General features: G+C 49.6%; 1 protein-coding gene and 1 non-coding gene across 10 annotated transcripts in view; both read left to right on the top strand.

Annotated features, from left to right (window-relative positions):
- The window catches only part of CAPG (capping actin protein, gelsolin like), a 45,219-nt gene extending 28,226 nt beyond the window's left edge, over positions 1 to 16,993 (top strand). For 6 of the 9 annotated variants that reach the window (XM_066267592.1, XM_066267587.1, XM_066267593.1 and 3 more), the window contains 9 exons: positions 8,571 to 8,606; positions 8,777 to 8,949; positions 9,041 to 9,195; positions 9,378 to 9,545; positions 11,394 to 11,543; positions 11,915 to 12,007; positions 12,972 to 13,104; positions 16,169 to 16,257; positions 16,819 to 16,993. In XM_066267592.1, coding sequence (XP_066123689.1) covers positions 8,584 to 8,606; positions 8,777 to 8,949; positions 9,041 to 9,195; positions 9,378 to 9,545; positions 11,394 to 11,543; positions 11,915 to 12,007; positions 12,972 to 13,104; positions 16,169 to 16,257; positions 16,819 to 16,884 — 1,050 coding nt within the window. In that variant the 5' untranslated portion in view covers positions 8,571 to 8,583 and the 3' untranslated portion in view covers positions 16,885 to 16,993. Of the gene's footprint in view, positions 1 to 1,358; positions 1,425 to 2,824; positions 2,957 to 8,570; positions 8,607 to 8,776; positions 8,950 to 9,040; positions 9,196 to 9,377; positions 9,546 to 11,393; positions 11,544 to 11,914; positions 12,008 to 12,971; positions 13,105 to 16,168; positions 16,258 to 16,818 lie in introns of those variants that run through there. The other 3 variants (XM_066267589.1, XM_066267586.1, XM_066267594.1) reach the window with 2 other exon arrangements.
- TRNAT-AGU (transfer RNA threonine (anticodon AGU)) lies at positions 13,789 to 13,864 on the top strand. Its single transcript has one exon. It is a non-coding gene; the product is annotated as a tRNA-Thr (tRNA).
- Positions 16,994 to 17,145: the final 152 nt, after the last annotated feature.

Here is a 17,145-nt window from a genome sequence, read left to right as displayed (position 1 = left end):
TATGACCACAATCGCTAGCCACGACTGCTCCGCGTCTGGCAGCACAAGCATTGCCCAGCTGGGCATACGACAGTGCTGGCCAATAAAATGTTTCGTACATGTTTATATATTTTGATATTTTTTGCAATTGGGAAAATGTTTCCTATGGTATTTTTTACACCTGTATTTTGTATTTTTTGTATGCACCTGTATTTTGTAATTTTGTATGTTTTGCAAATATTAAACCAGTTGTACTGGTAATGCAGTGTTTTACTTAAACCTGATGAATGTAAAAGTAAGAAACAAAATGGTGTAGAGATGATACAAATGGCATAAAATGAACAAAGAAAATTATGATATATAACAATAATGAAAGAAAATTATGATAAAATATAACTTAAAGGTTTTTATAACATCATTTCACAGTACTGTACATCTAGCCTACTCAACTTATGACCAAATCGTGTTACAACCAGTCTGTTGGAACCAATGGTGATTGTAAGTTGAGCACTAGCTGTACATTTTTAGGAAGACTTAGTGAATTTGGCAGGTCCCAGCACAAATGTGTTGTTTTTTTATTCTTGTGTTTATGAGAAACATAAGCCTGATGTGTCCTAGAGATTTCTTCAATGTTTGGGCATATATATATTTGAAAGGCAAACTCTCATTTCCTCGTCAATACATTGAAGAATTCTTCTCTTTTTACTCTTAATTGTGTTGAGGGTAGAAAATCCTAATTCACATAAGTAGGATGTTGAAAATTGTAGTAAAATGTTCAAAACTATTTTAGATATTGCCACATATTCTTTTATAGAAATCCAAAAGGCTTCAAGAGGCAATTCCTTATGTTTAATCATCAATCAAAACCCCCTACCATACATATCATCTTAACTTTACACCAAACAAAGGATAGAAGAAACTTGCCTCCAGTCTTTCTGGGGAACATGGGGGGTAGTGTAAACAATCCAGCACCACAGCTTAACAGCCTTTTGCAACCTAATCAGGCTAGTGAGGTGGGGGTTGGGCAGACTGTCAGTTTACTGCCAATTCCCCACACCTGTGTCCCCCCAAAATCTAAACTCCAAAAACCCTGTTGGTTTTTTGGTCCCCAACAGGCCATACTTCTCTGGAATACCATAGGGTGCACCTGGAAATATTCTAGGGCCCACCAGTGCGCTCTGGCACACACTTTGAGAACCACTGGGTTAGAGGTTTGTCCTGATACACCAAGGTTGTGGTTTCAGTTCTGGTCAGGGCAGATACAAGACTCAACCAATGAGTATGTAAATAAGTGGAACAACAAATCATTGTTTCTGTCTCTTTCTCTCTCCCCCTTCCTCTCTTTCTAAACTTAAAAAAATAAAAAAATCTTTAAAAAGGTGCATATCAGCAAGACCCCTCCATCTCACCTTGTCACCCGTGTGTCCTCAAAGGCAGACTCCAGGGTATGTATCCTTCCCCATCCCCTGCCCCACGACCATCGTCCATCGGATTGGATCCCTAGTCCTGCTTTCACAGTCTGTTCAAATCCTGTACTCTCAGGCTCTATTTGGTCGAATAATTGGAGCCCAGCAAGTCCAGTTAGTGAAATGTATTCTCTGAGCCCCTGCATGGTATCAAGCACAGTGTGAGGTTCCAGCTAGATTCAGAGAGGCAAAATATAGTTAGTCCCTTACAGTTTAGTAGAAAAGCAAGCCCATAACTGCCTGTACTGTGGTAGAGTGGGAAAAAGCAAAGGCTGTAACGGAAGAGGTGAGAAAGTGAGTTCCCCATCACTAGACGTGTTCGAGAAGAGGATGGAGAGGGATGCTATGGAAGGGACTTCCGCACTATGCATGTATGAGAGGCAGAGTGGAGTAAGACTAAATAAGCAATAGAGTGATTCTGTGATATCCTCCACCTGGGGGAAGTTTGAGGTCCCACTGGTGGTGATGGCCCCCTATTTCATGGTAGACATGAGGCATGGGTTGCTGTTCTTCATTTCTGTGCCCTCCCCCACTTCCCATTCTGCCCAGCGCCGAACTCCCACATAGACAAACAAAATTGAGAAGAGCCTTTCAGGGGCTGCTTGAGGAATGTAGGAGTATCATGTATGTCGCCTCCCCTGGTTGCGACATGACGCTGTCAGGTCCTGCTATATGAGAGCCTGCAAGCAGGGACTGAAGTGTATGCTCCCAGGTGAGAGGGCTGGGGGAACTCCCAGAAAAGGTCAAGGCTACCGAATGTCTTGGAACATTGGGACTTGATGGGGGCCTGGAGGGGTGGAGTGGGTGGCGGGGCTTTAATGGACTTGAGGGAGGAGGTGTGCACTGAGGATGCTCAAGGAGCTGTGGGCTTGCACAGAGGGGCTGGGAGGGACAGGAGAGAGTGAAAGGCCAGATGTGAGGTGGACCCTTGCTCGTGAGAGCCTGGAGCAGCAGGCTCAGGGGCAGGGATCTGAGGGCTGCGGGAGTGTCTGCTCTGACCAAGTGCTGGTGAGCGTTAGTGTCAACAGGAATTTCTCAGTCTGGTTTTAACTGGTCAGCTATGTGGCCTGAGCATTGGGATTGTTTTATGTTTTTAGCTGTGAGAGAGACACAGGGAGACAGGAAGGGAGAGAGATGAGAAAGATCAACTCACAGTTGCGTCGCTTTAGTTGTTCACTGATTGCTTCTCATACGTGCCTCAATAGCAGTGGGGGTGGAGGGGCTTAAGCCAGCAACCATGGAGTCATGTCTGCTATCCCACCCTCAAGCCTCAAGCCTGCGACCTTGGGGTTTCAAACCTGGGACCTCAGTGTCCCAGGATAACGCTCTATTCACTGTGCCACCATTGGTCAGGCAAGGGCATTGGGATTTTTTTACAGTCCTCCTGATGATTCTAATGTGAAGGCAAGTGTGAGACTCAGTTCTGGACAGGTAACTGGATCCAGCACCAGAATCGCCTGGAACACAGGTGCACAGGCCTCACTCTGGACCTGTGGCATCCAGATCCCCAGGTGGGTTTAGCATCCCTGTTTTGATAATATTCTGAGGTAATTCTAACAGGCAGCCAAGGTGGACAGTCAGGGAGACGAAGGGCAGGCAGCCAAGCCCTTTCACCAAGACTCTTCGGGGCCTGACCTGTGGTGGCGCAGTGGATAAAGCGTCGACCTGGAATGCTGAGGTCGCAGGTTCAAAACCCTGGGCTTGTCTGGTCAAGGCACATATGGGAATTGATGCTTCCTGCTCCTCCCCCCTTTCCTCCCCCACCCCTCTAAAATGAATAATAAAAAAAAAAGTTTGCCTGCCCTGTGGTGGCACAGTGAATCAAGTGTTGACCTGGAATGCTGAGGTCTCCAGTTGAAAACCCTGGGTTTGCCCAGTCAAGGCACATATGGGAGTTGATGCTTCCTGCTCCCCCTCCTTTCTCTCTCTCTCCCTCTCCCTCTCTCCTCAAATGAATAAAGTTTCTTTAAAAAATGACCTTCAGGGCTCTCGGAGGCTTGGAGCCACGGCTATGGATTGCCTGCTTTTGAGTTATGGCCTGTGCTCAGATCAGTAACAATGAAAAATAATAAAGCTGACAGTTGGCCCTCTTGTTTACACCATCTCTGTTTTGAGCTCTCCCCACAGACGTGGACTCGGGACACTGCCTCACCACTTCAGACCTGAGTCACAGTCTGGGCTGCCACTTGCAGGGGAAGTGGGCACAGCATGTGGTTCTCTGTGGGATGGAGAAGTATTACAGGCTCCCTGCTTGCAGACCTCCCCCTCACTGCCTCCTCCTTTTGAGGAAGTGTGTTTCCAAAAAATGCCTTCAGCTCTGTAGTAAATTAGGAACGGAAAAGGAATGTCATAATTCACACGGTATCTTACATCAATCACCTCTGCTCATGTTTCTTCCCTGTTTGCTACTCAAGCTCAATACCCTCTGCTCTTCTATCTACCTCCCCCAAAGATTTTTCTTTGATTCCCCACTTCCCAAAAATCTGATGGGACCAGTTTGCCTCTTCACCCTGAAAATCCCAGGTCCTGACCCTGCACCACTTGAGCTTACCTTACGAAAACGTTCAGTGATGCCCTGGCCGGATAGCTCGGTTGGTTGCCGTTAGAGCATCAATACTGAAGCACAGAGGTTGTGGGTTCAATCCCCGGTCAGACAGGAATAGATCGATGTTCCTGTCACTCCCTCCCTTCCTTTGTCTCTCAAATCAATAAAGTAAACATTAAAAAAAAAAAAAGTTCGGCCCTGGCCGGTTGGCTCAGTGGTAGAGCATCAGCCTGGCGTGCAGGAGTCCTGGGTTCGATTCCCGGCCAGGGCACACAGGAGAGGCGCCCATATGCTTCTCCACCCCTCCCCCTCTCCTTCCTCTCTGTCTCTCTCTTCCCCTCCCGCAGCCAAGGCTCCATTGGAGCAATGATGGCCCGGGCGCTGAGGATGGCCCTGTGGCTTCTGCCTCAGGCGCTGGAATGGCTCTGGATGCAGCAGAGCGATGCCCCAGATGGGCAGAGCATCGCCCCCTGGTGGGCGTGCCGGGTGGATCCTGGTCGGGCGCATGCGGGAGTCTGTCTGACTGCCTCCGCATTTCCAGCTTCGGAAAAATGCGAAAAGAAAAAAAAAGTTCAGTGCACAGCATGAATTGTGTTGTAGTACTTGCTGGTGTGAGCTCGGCATTTTAAGCACCCCCCGCCCAAATCTTTTAGTAATGGGAACATATGAAAGAGATAGTGAGTGAAGCTGTAGCTACGACATTTGCTGAACTTTTTCTTTCTTTCTTTCTTTTTTTTTTTTTTGTATTTTTTTTTTTCCCTGAAGTTGGAAACGGGGAGGCAGTCAGACAGACTCCGCATGTGCCCGACCGGGATCCATCCGGCACGCCCACCAGAGGGCGATGCTCTGCCCATCTGGGGTGTCGTTATGTTGCAACCAGAGCCATTCTAACGCCTGAGGCAGAGGCCATGGAGCCATCCTCAGCGCCCGGGCCAACTTTGCTGCAATGGAGCCTTGGCTGCAGGAGGGGAAGAGAGAGACAGAGAGGAAGGAGAGGGGGAGGGGTGGAGAAGCAGATGGGCGCTTCTCCTGTGTGCCCTGGCCCAAAATCGAACCCAGGACTCCTGAACACCAGGCTGACACTCTACCACTGAGCCAACCGGCCAGGGCTTTGAATTTTTTGTTTAAAATTTTTTTAAAAATATATATTTTTAATTTATTTATTCATTTTAGAGAGGAGAGGGAGAGACAGAGAGAGGGTGGGGGGAGAAGCTGGAAACATCAACTCCCATATGTGCCTTGACCAGGCAAGCCCAGGGTTTTGAACCAGCGACCTCAGCATTTCCAGGTCGATGCTTATTCACTGCGCCACCACAGGTCAGTAAAAATTTTTTACTTACTGCCTGACCAGGCCATGGCACAATGGATAGAGTGTCTGACTGGGATGTGGAGGACTCAGGTTCAAAACCTTGAGGTCGCCAGCTTGAGCATGAGCTCATCTGGTTTGAGCATAGCTCACCAGTTTGAGCCCAGTGTCACTGGCTTGAGCAAGGGGTCACTCGGTCTGCTGTAGCCCCCCCAGTCAAGGCACATATAAGAAAGCAATCAATGCCTGACCAGGCGGTGGCGCAGTGGATAGAGCGTCGGACTGGGATGCGGAAGTACCCAGGTTCGAGACTCCGAGGTCGCGCGCGGGCTCATCTGGCTTGACCAAAGAGCTCGCCAGCTTGGACCCAAGGTCGCTGGCTCCAGCAAGGGGTTACTCGGTCTGCTGAAGGCCCACGGTCAAGGCACATGTGAGAAAGCAATCAATGAACAACTAAGAAGTCGCAACGAGAAACTGATGATTGATGCTTCTCATCTCTCTCTGTTCCTGTCTGTCTGTCCCTGTCTATCTCTGCCTCTGTAAAAAGAAAGCAATCAATGAACAACTAAGATGCCGCAATGAAGAATTGATGCTTGTCATTTCTCTCTCCCTTCCTGTCTGTCTGTCCCTAGCTATCCCTCTGTCTCTGTTACAAAATAATAATAATAATAATTAACTTTTTTTATTTTAGAGAGGGAGGGAGAGAGAAAGAGAGAAACATTGATTTGTTCCACTTTGCTGCGACTGGCGTGGGAAAGTGATGACATGAGTGGGGGCAACAGAGGGTGAAGGAAAACACAGAGACACAGACCAAGTTTGGGCCAGGTGGGACAGTGTGCTCTGGTATTAGGTTTAATTTAGACATGGTATTAGGGTTAATGTTAGCTTTAGGGTTTTTTGTTTTTCTGGTTTTTGTTTCTGGTAGATGCCTTTTATTGGGTTAAGGAAGTTTGTGGAAGTTTTCTTTTTAATCAGGAATGGATGTAGAATTTTGCTAACTGCTTTTTCTTCATCTATTGAGATGAATAAAGCAATAGTTAATAGGGTGATTGATTTTCAGATGTTCAACCAAGTTTGCTGCATTCCTGGATACACCCCATTTAGTCATATGTTTTATCCTTTATATTGAATTCCATATTCTAAAATTTTGATAATTTTTATGTGCCTTGTGTTCATGAGCAATACTGGCCTAATTGTCTTTGCTGTAATATATTTATCTGGTTTTGTTATATCAGGATAATGCTGGCAGCATAGGATAAATTGAGAAGTGTTCTCTTCTATTTTTTGGAAGAGTTTGTATAGAATTGGTATTATATCTTCCTTAAATTTTTGGTAGAACATATCTGGACTTGGAATTATGTATTTTGGGGGGAGGGACTTTTTAAGTACAAATTCAGTTTCTTTACTAGATATTAGAACTATTCAGGTAATCTATTCTTTTTTTAATATATTTTTTTAAAATTTTATTTATTTATTTTTTACAGAGACAGAGAGTGAGTCAGAGAGAGGGATAGACAGGGACAGACAGACAAGAATGGAGAGAGATGAGACGCATTAATCATTAGTTTTTCATTGCATGTTGCAACACCTTAGTTGTTCATTGATTGCTTTCTCATATGTGCCTTGACCGCGGGCCTTCAGCAGATCAAGTAAACCCTTGCTGGAGCCAGCGACCTTAGGTTCAAGCTGGTGGGCTTTTCCTCAAACGAGATGAGCCCGCACTCAAGCTGGCGACCTCGGGGTCTCGAACCTGGATTCTCTGCATCCCAGTCTGAAGCTCTATCCACTGCGCCACCGCCTGGTCAGGCAATCTATTACTTCTGTTTTTTTTTTCTTTTTTTCTTTTTTTTTTTTGTATTTTTCTGAAGCTGGAAACGGGGAGAGACAGTCAGACAGCCTCCCGCATGCGCCCGACCGACTGGGATTGGGCACGCTCACCAGGGGGCAGCGCTCTGCCCACCAGGGGGCGATGCTCTGCCCCTCTGGGGCATCGCTCTGCCGCGACCAGAGCCACTCTAGTGCCTGGGGCAGAGGCCAAGGAGCCATCCCCAGCGCCCGGGCCATCTTTTGCTCCAATGGAGCCTCGGCTGCGGGAGGGGAAGAGAGAGACAGAGAGGAAGGAGAGGGGGAGGGGTGGAGAAGCAGATGGGCGCTTCTCCTGTGTGCCCTGGCCGGGAATCGAACCCGGGACTTCTACACGCCAGGCCGACGCTCTATCACTGAGCCAACCGGCCAGGGCAATCTATTACTTCTTAAGTGAACTTTCATATTTGTATACTTGAAGGAATTTGCCTATTTCATAAACGTTGAAGTTTTTGTAATATTCTCTATCCTTTTAATATCTGTAGAATCTGTAGTGGTATCATCTCTCTCGTTTCTGTATTGAGAATTTGTGTCTTTTCTTTTTTTTCTAATCAGTTTGTATAAAGGTTCATCAATTTTATTTTTTTTAAAAACCAGCTTAAATGATTTTCTCTGCTTTTTGTTTTCTATTCATTTCTGCTTACATTTTTACAATTTTATTATTTTGAATTTATTTGCTTTTCCTACTTTTTTGTGGTGGTGGAAACTTAAGTAATTGATTTTAGACTTTTTTTTCAGAGACAGAGAGAGAGTCAGAGAGAAGGATAGATAGGGACAGACAGACAGGAACGGAGAGAGATGAGAAGCATCAATCATCAGCTTTTCGTTGGGACACCTTAGTTGTTCATTGATTGCTTCTCATGTGTGCCTTGACCGTGGGCCTTCAGCAGACTGAGTAACCCCTTGCTTGAGCCACGACCTTGGGTCCAAGCTGGTGAGCTTTGCTCAAGCTGAAGACCTCGGGGGTCTCGAACCTGGGTCCTTCCGCATCCCAGTCCAATGCTCTATCCACTCCGCCACTACCTGGTCAGGTGATTTTAGACTTCTTTTAATATAAGCAGGTATTGAGTAGAGAGCTGTATTCCAGCCTCATGTGATGCCCAGAGTTACGGCTCTGGGAACAGAGACAGGTGTGGCAGAGAAGTCATGGCATGGAAGACACCTGGCCCAAGAGCCAGAAACCTGGTTTTCTCTAGCCACTCACACCAGCTGTGTGACCCTGACCTTAGACACTCTGAGCTTCAGTTTCTTTGCAGGCAAAATGGAGCCAGGGATAATCTCTTGGACTCGTGGAGATGAAGTGTTGATGAATATGAAAGTACTTGGCCACCTGGAAGGGCCTCCCCAGACCAGTGTGAAGGGTGGTTGTCATGACATTTGAAATAATAATGGCTTTCTTCTGCCTTTCCAGATCCTGAAACAAAATGTACACACCCATCCCCCAGAGGTAGGCTGTGCACCCCATCCCCTTTCTCCCCGCCCTCCCTCCTTTCCAAGGCCTGCCTCTCCTCCCAGCACTCCTCTTCCCACACTGCAGTCCCCAGGCCTGCCTAGGTCTCTCTGCTGGAGGCCACTCCTCAGGGCCCTGGCCGCTGCCAACCCTCTCTCCTCCTGCAGTGGTTCTCCATTCTCGGCATCAGTGCAGGACCGCGGCCTGCACGTGTGGCGGGTGGAGAAGCTGAAGCCGGTGTCAGTGGCTCGTGAGAACCAGGGCATTTTCTTCTCGGGGGACTCCTACCTCGTGCTGCACAATGGCCCGGAAGAGCTCTCCCACCTGCACCTGTGGATAGGTGAGGGGAATCGGGGACAGACAGGGGGATCGGGGCTGCTGGGGCTGGCACGGGTCTCATGGGCCTGGCCTGCCCCCTTCCCCTGCCCCAGGCCAGCAGTCATCTCGTGATGAGCAGGGGGCCTGTGCCGTGCTGGCTGTGCACCTCAACAGCCTGCTGGGGGAGCGGCCTGTGCAGCACCGAGAGGTGCAGGGCAACGAGTCTGACCTCTTCATGAGCTACTTCCCGAGGGGCCTCAAGTACCAGGTCAGCCCACCTGCGGCTTCTCTCAGAGCCCTGCCTCCTTCCAGCTGGTCCTCACCCTGCAGAAGGCCCAGGTGCCTCCTGGGCTGGAGCCTCCCCACGTCTCTTCCTGTCTCCCAATGTGATGGGGTATGGAGGGTCCTGGGCTTCCACCAGCCCACTCAGGCTGGCCATCTGGGCTGCAGGAAGGCGGAGTGGAGTCAGCATTTCACAAGGCCTCCCCAGAGGCCGCCCCAGCTGCCATCAGGAAACTCTATCAGGTGAAGGGGAAGAAGAACATCCGTGCCACAGAGCGGACACTGAGCTGGGACAGCTTCAACACCGGGGACTGCTTCATCCTGGATCTAGGACAGGTGGGTTGGCAGGTGGGCCTGAGCACTGTGGTAGGCACCATCTTTTAAAAGGGCAGGGACCAGCCTGACCAGGCGGTGGCGCAGTGGATAGAGCATCGGACTGGGATGCAGAAGACCCAGGTTCAAGACCCCAAGGTCGCCAACTTGAGCGTGGGCTCATCTGGTTTGAGCAAAGCTCACCAGCTTGGACCAAGGTCGCTGGCTCGAGCAAGGAGTTACTCGGTCTGCTGAAGGCCTGTGGTCAAGGCACATATGAGAAAACAATCAATGAACAACTAAGGTGTCACAACAAAAAACTAATGATTGATGCTTCTCATCTCTCTGCGTTCCTTTCTGTCTGTTTCTATCTATCCCTCTCTCTGACTCTCGCTCTGTCTCTGTAAAAAATAAAAAATTAAAAGGGCAGAGATCGCCTGACCTGTGGTGGTGCAGTGGATAAAGCATCTACCTGCTAACGCTGAGGTCGCCTGTTCGAAACCCTCCCTGGGTTTGCCTGGTCAAGGCACATATCAGAGTTGATGCTCCCTGATCCTCTCCTTCTCTTTCTCTCTCTCTTCTCTAAAATAAGTAAATAGAAAAAATAAAGTATCGCCTGACCTGTGGTGGCGCAGTGGATAAAGCATCGACCTGGAAATGCTGAGGTCGCCGGTTTGAAACCCTGGGCTTGCCTGGTCAAGGCACATATGGGAGTTGATGCTTCCAGCTCCTCCCCCCTCCTCTCTTTCTCCCTCTCTATCTCTCTCTCTCCCTCTCTCTCTCCTCTCTAAAAATGAATAAATAAAATAAAAAAAAAAATTAAAAAAAAAAAAATAAAGTATCATTCAAAAAGGGGGGGCAGGGACCAGGAGGCCAGGGAGAGGGAGAGAAGCTGAGAAGCTGTAAATCCATTCCAAGTGGGACTACTCCAGTCATTAGAAACATCCCCATATTCAGGACAGAAACCTCCTTCTGCTATCTAGCCATTGCCTCTAACTCGGTAGCCTGAATGCTCCTTCTCTTAGGGCCGTGGTGCCTCTGAGTCAGCTGTCTGGCAGACCATTCATTCATTTGTTCACTTGTCCTTTTGCTCAGTGAATCTGTGATGCCTGCTCTGAGCCAGTGTGGGGTCCAAGCATGACGGGTCTGACCAGTCACTTGCTGTAATCCATGGCAGGACGTGATAAAGGCTCTAAGAGAGGCAATGACATGTGCCAGGGGAGCTTGGGCAGGGAGGGACTCAAACCTGGGCCAAAGCCATTATCCCAGGAAGGTGCCATGTGAATAGACCTTCATGGAGGGGAATGCCATACCAGGTGAAAGGATAGGTGAGCTGGGGAAGGGTATAGACATGCATGTTGACAGAAGGGACAGGTGCCATGGGATCGAAGATTGTTAAGGAGGGTGAGACTGAGGTCACGAGGAGATGTTTTCTGAGGAGTAGACCACATCTTATGGTGCCAAAGATTTGGGGGCAGGAAGGACTAGAAGCAGTGGGATGGAGGCAGGAGGATGAGCCCGGGAGAGGAGATGAAGGCTGTGCCTGGTGGGGGTGCAGGTAGGATGCTCAAGGATGGCATCCACCCATTCATCCATCCACTCATTCAGGAAACATTTTGTCCCTAAATATGTGCCAGTCTGTTTTAGCACTGGGCTACAGCAGTGAACAAAGCCAAGCAAAGCCCTCATGCCCTAAGACAGCTTACCTTCTAGTCAGGGGAGATGGATTATCCACAAGATAAAGATGCTGAAATATATGCTGGTTAGTGATGTGGAGAAAATAAAGCAGGAGGGAGAGGGACTGGGCAGAGACATTGGCATCACCATTCTTGGAGAAGCCTCCTTTAGTCTGGGCCTCCTGCTTCTCCACAGAACATTTTCACCTGGTGTGGAGGCAAGTCCAACATCCTGGAGCGCAACAAGGCGCGCGACCTGGCCTTGGCCATCCGGGACAGTGAGCGGCAGGGCAAGGCCCAGGTGGAGATCGTCACCGATGGGGAGGAGCCTGCCGAGATGATACAGGTGGAGGGGACGTTGGGGTGGGTGCCCTCTGCTTGGAAGCTGCCCAATGAGGCTGTGATCAGTGGGGACATGAGGGCATCGTGGGAGGACTGAGTAGGTGGGGGGACATGTAGGACACCGCTTGGGCTGTCGCTAGCTCATAGCTTGCCTTGGTGTGATTCAGAGTAAAGTACCCCTGTGAGCGGAAGGGCTGGTGGCCTGGAAGCGGGGGTGGGGGTGGGGGCCTGGACTCAGCTCTCACCTCTGCTGGGTGCCCTTGAGCAGGACAGCTTGCCTCAGCAGAGGCAGTGGCCCTGGGCATAATGGCTTGGAAAAGTCTGGGACAGGTGCCCAGGAACCCCTGGAAACCTGGTCTGCCTTGACTCCTGTAGGTCCTGGGCCCCAAGCCTGTTCTGAAGGAGGGTAATCCTGAGGAAGACCTCACAGCTGACCAGACTAATGCCCAGGCTGCAGCTCTATATAAGGTGGGCATTCTGGGCCTGCCTTGGGACCAGGCAGCGGGTAGGGGGCTGGTGTTCCAGAGGCTGAAGGGAGAGGAGAGAGCAGTGGGAAGTTTGGTCCGGGCATCGCAGTGGTTTACCCAGGGCTAGGGTGAGAGGAGGATGGAAGTGGGTGGATGTCAGGCCCTCCTGAAGAGATAAATGCTACTTTACTTCCGGCCCATTCTTGGAGAAGGAGATTTGAAGGAGATATTGAACTTTACTTTTTTAATTCTTTGTATTTATTTGTAATGTGGAATCCACTTAATTCCCAAGTGGGTTTGGGGCCTCTGGGCTGCAGTGATGAGGGTGATGTGAGGGGTGGGGGCTGATGTCATAGCTTTCCTCCCTGTTCCCTGTCTGGTCCTAGAGCCTGGGAGTGGCTGGGGGCGGTGGTCAGGGAGGCAGCTTGTTCCTGGGACGGAGGTTAGGACTGAGGGTGATCCAGCACTGCTCATCCGTTAACCTAAAAATATAAAGGTCTTTCAAACTGAGAGGCTTGAACAAGCATTTCTTGAGATCAAAGGAATAGCTATTTGGGATACCCTGACTCAGGCAGAAGCCTAAATAGTGTTCTTTTTTTTTTTTTTCTAAATAGTGTTCTGATTAGGAGACAAAGGCAATGAGTGTTTATGGGAAAGGGAAGGGAATCAGTTACATCAATAGAAGGCATTTCTGTTGGTGCAGATAACATAGTGATGCTAATTATGGATGTTTTCAATTTTCAGTCTTTTAGTCATCTGTCCTGTGGTCATTTTATCTGCTTTCTTGTTATCTTTGCAAACAGTACTTTGAAACACTGTTGCTTAGGCCGAGTCCAAAGGTTATTTTGTCCTATTTAACATTCCAAAGGTTTGAGGTATATGTGCAAGGCAGTTCTGGGACCTCTCAGCTTCAGCTGCATGTTAAAGCGGCTGTGTTTCTATTATTCTGACACGTCATCCCCAAGGTCTCTGATGCCACTGGACAGATGAACCTGACTAAGGTGGCTGACTCTAGCCCCTTTGCCCTCGAGTTGCTGATACCCGATGACTGCTTTGTGCTGGACAATGGGCTCTGTGGCAAGATCTACATCTGGAAGGGTACGTGTGGCTTCCCCACTCCAGCCTGCCACCTGTGTCTGCTCTGATCCCAGCAGGCTTCCCGCTGGAGGGCTCAGCCTGACTGGCAGCTTTCAGAGGACAGCTGCCCGGAGCTTGGATACTCCAGACCTGACTTCTAGGCTGAGGGTTTTCTCTTTTCTTTTCTCACCCTCTAAATTCTAGGCAAACATTCTGAAACTTTACCTACCTCTGAATTACCCGAGGGCTGAGGGCCTGTGGAAACAGATAGCTAGAAATCACCTCCCCCAACCCTGCACTGATTCACTAGGTCTGGGGCGAAGCCTGAGAATTTGCATATCTAACTGGCTTCCTGGACTGCTGATCCTGCCATTCTGCCTGGAGGTGTAGCAGACATTTTAGATTAATTGAACCTCACTTTATGCAGTGGGTAGTCAACTGGTAGAACTTGTTCTTCCAAGATATTGTTTTGGTTGGACACAGAAACACTATTGTGTAGAAATCTGCTCCTTGGCCTGACTCTGAAATGTTGCAACGGAAGTATCTGTGTGATGCTGGGCGCTTCGTGCCAGCTCTGCGCTTGTCTTTTCCTGAGCATCTCTTACTTCCCTGACCAGATTATAAACTTCTTAAAAGCAGGAACCATAGCACCTCTGGTGTCTTGATGGTAACTAGTATATTTGCTCAATAAATATTTGTGGTATCGCCCTGGCCGGTTGGCTCAGCGGTAGAGCGTCGGCCTAGTGTGCGGAGGACCCGGGTTCGATTCCCGGCCAGGGCACACAGGAGAAGCGCCATTTGCTTCTCCACCCCTCCGCCGCGCTTTCCTCTCTGTCTCTCTCTTCCCCTCCCGCAGCCGAGGCTCCATTGGAGCAAAGATGGCCCGGGCGCTGGGGATGGCTCTGTGGCCTCTGCCTCAGGCGCTAGAGTGGCTCTGGTCGCAACATGGCGACGCCCAGGGTGGGCAGAGCATCGCCCCCTGGTGGGCAGAGCGTCGCCCCTGGTGGGCGTGCCGGGTGGATCCCGGTCGGGCGCATGCGGGAGTCTGTCTGACTGTCTCTCCCTGTTTCCAGCTTCAGAAAAATGAAACAAAAAAAAAAAAAATATATTTGTGGTATCAACCAAGGCCAAGAGAAACCTCAGCCCCAGCCTGGTTAGGAAGATGGAGAGGGTTTGGTGTTCCCAGTATGGTTGCTGCTGAGAAAGAATACTATTTCTTCAGGGGAGGGCCTGGAGTAGCAAGCAGCCTGCAGGTTTCTAAGAGTTAAAGTTGTGTGTGTGTGTGCGCGCACGCCTTTTCCCTCCTACCACATAGTACCATCCCGAGGAACCAATTCCAAGCATGGGGGGTGGTAGGCTGCAGATGTCCATGGAAGTGTATTTAACCTCAAGCCAAGAACCAAGCCATTTATTTATGAAAGAGAAACCAGAGGAGAAAAACAGGACACTTGGTCAAATCACAGGAAGGCTACTGTAGGTTAATTTAGATACACCGTGGCCAACTGGATTTTATAGCCTAGTTGGTGTTGTTACCAAGCAAGGGCTTGCTGCCTGATACACATAGAAGCCAGTGCTATAGCACTCGCTTTTGAGAAAAGAAAAAACTAGTGGAAGGTTAACCAGCAAGGAGACAGGAAGCAAGGCTCAAATCTGCTTCCCAGATTGAGTTGGGTGGAAAGGGGTCAGGGAAGAACAGTCTGGTATGCGGGCAGCTGGCGGGGCAGAGTTCAGTTGGAGGGCTTCAGCATTGGATCTTTCTGGACAACAGACCCTTCCATTCTGAAAGAATTCAGATCAACTTCTGGCCAAGGCTCAGCTTTTTGGTTCCATGAGGTTGGGGGCAAAACTTTGGTTCTGGGTGTTACTGAATGTCAAAATTCTCTTCTCTGTACATACTTTGGCTGCATGGCTTAACAATTTGTTTTGGTGATCCTGAAAACTCAGTTGCCAACTCAGGAGAGTGGATGACTGCAGAGTCTTCTCTTTTATGTGCTCTTACTTGGCATAACTACTAGGCCTATGTTGGCTATCTGGCGTTATGGGAATGAGACTGGAGTAAATCATGCTCTTTTGTCCTACTCAGTTGAACAAGAAGGCTTGGCAACTCAGTATCTTGTTAGAAATAGGACAAAGCCAGTTTGAGCTGGTCCTGCAGTTAGTGTTGATGAACCAAAATTCCACTCAGTGAATTTAAAGATCATGAGTCAGGCTGCATCCCATCCAGCAAACAGATGGCTGCTGAGAAGAGCTGTACAAAATGAGAGGCTGCTACAGGCAGAAAGAGAGTGAGACAAGGAGGTGAAAAGAGTGGGCTATTTCAGGCTAGGTCATCTTCCTGTAGGGAGAGGCAGGGGTCTTATCAGGAAGACTACCTCATCAGTGCTGACCAGGAAACTCCAGACCAATTGGTTTTAAAAATCCGCTCCTGGGAGAAGCTGGAACTGCAGTGAGGTTAGTTATTAAGTCTCAGTGGGGTTTACCACGAGTGATTCCATTTTGGGTCTCTTGTTTGTTTTTAGCACTGGAGAGCCAACCACAGTTCACCACATTGTTGCCCATTTTGTGTTAAAGGGACTGCTTACAGGAGAGTGGATGACTGCAGTGTCTTCTCTTTTATGTGCTCTTACTTGGCATAACTACTAGGCCTATGTTGGCTATCTGGCGTTATGGGAATGAGACTGGAGTAAATCATGCTCCTTTGTCCTCAGTTGAACAAGAAGGCTTGGCAACAGGGCAGTGGCAGGCTTCAGAGGAGAGGGGTCCTGGGCTGGGCCCGTGGCTTTTACATGGGACACCAGGAGAACGCTACTTCTCATGAATGTCCCAGGGGGCCCTGGTCTGAACCGAAGGTTCTGAGGCTTTGAGCAGACAGAAGAGCAGTTTTCATCTGTCTCGGAGCTGCCAGCAGGGAGAAGCCCTAAGGGGCTGACTTCACACCTCCAGCAAGCTCCTCTGCATTCTTAGCACCTCTTGGTCCATTTATGTTAAAAGCCAGCTATTCCTGGACCCCCTGAAATTTAAAGAAAAACAGTATGTGGGCTAGAAGGTTCCTCCTCTTTTGAAAAATCTCCTTCCTGTGATCCAGGGCGCAAAGCTAATGAGAAGGAGCGGCAGGCAGCCCTCCAAGTGGCTGAGGACTTCATCTCCCGCATGCAGTATGCTCCACACACTCAGGTGAGGAGATGCCCATGCCCCCAGCCCTTCTCGGGGGGCTCTTCCCATGGTTGCCTGGCCCTCAATCTGGACAAGAAGGACAGGAATGCCTCCGGCAGTTAGGAACAACTCAGGCCTCCCTACCAGACCCATCCTGTGGGGAAGCCCTTCTTGATCCTTCAAAATTTAAAAGTACATATTATTTTCGAAGAAGATGTTGGTCAGCACTCCTCTGGGAGCCCAGAGAGCTGGTGTACCTTTGGACAGCTTGTGCACCTTCTCTGATCCATTGTCTCAAGACAGTCCCACATCTTCAGCATGGTGACTCCACGAGTCATTTTGAGGGGCGCTGATAGACTCATCTATAATTGGTGCATCTATCAAACTGCTCACCTGTTCCCTGGAAGCAGTCTGTTTTCCTCAGCTGTGCCCCTGTAATCTTCCTCATCTCGTCTATCTGAGGAGCGGCCCTGGCCTGGGCGCATGCCGGGCCCAGTGCCCAGCACCCCCTCCATGGCTCTGGCCTTCCCTGGCGGAGGCAGGGAAGGCAGCCTTGTAAGACCTCCCCTGCTGTCCCTGCAGGTGGAGATTCTGCCCCAGGGCCGCGAGAGTCCCATCTTCAAGCAATTCTTCAAGAACTGGAAGTGAGAGGGGTATCTCCCTGCACCCACCTCCTCGCGCTTGCTCTTCCTCCCACCGCCTGGGGCAGCCCGCGTGCCCCTGCAGATGTCAATAAAGGAGATGAGTGCTTTCCCCACTCTCCGCCTGTACTGCCTGCCCCTGGGCTCATTGCCTCTGCCCCATCTACTCACCTGGGCTCATTCCATGCTGGGGTGGAGTAGGGTCCAGGTGACAACTCCCCCTCTCTGAAGGGCCAGAGCTGGCTTTGTGTGATTAAGGCAGAGGGGC

Source organism: Saccopteryx bilineata, chromosome 3 (assembly GCF_036850765.1).
Source record: "Saccopteryx bilineata isolate mSacBil1 chromosome 3, mSacBil1_pri_phased_curated, whole genome shotgun sequence".
Taxonomy (NCBI): Eukaryota; Metazoa; Chordata; class Mammalia; order Chiroptera; family Emballonuridae; genus Saccopteryx; species Saccopteryx bilineata.
Note: the sequence above shows the minus strand (reverse complement) of the source record. Positions and strands in the feature narration are given on the sequence as shown.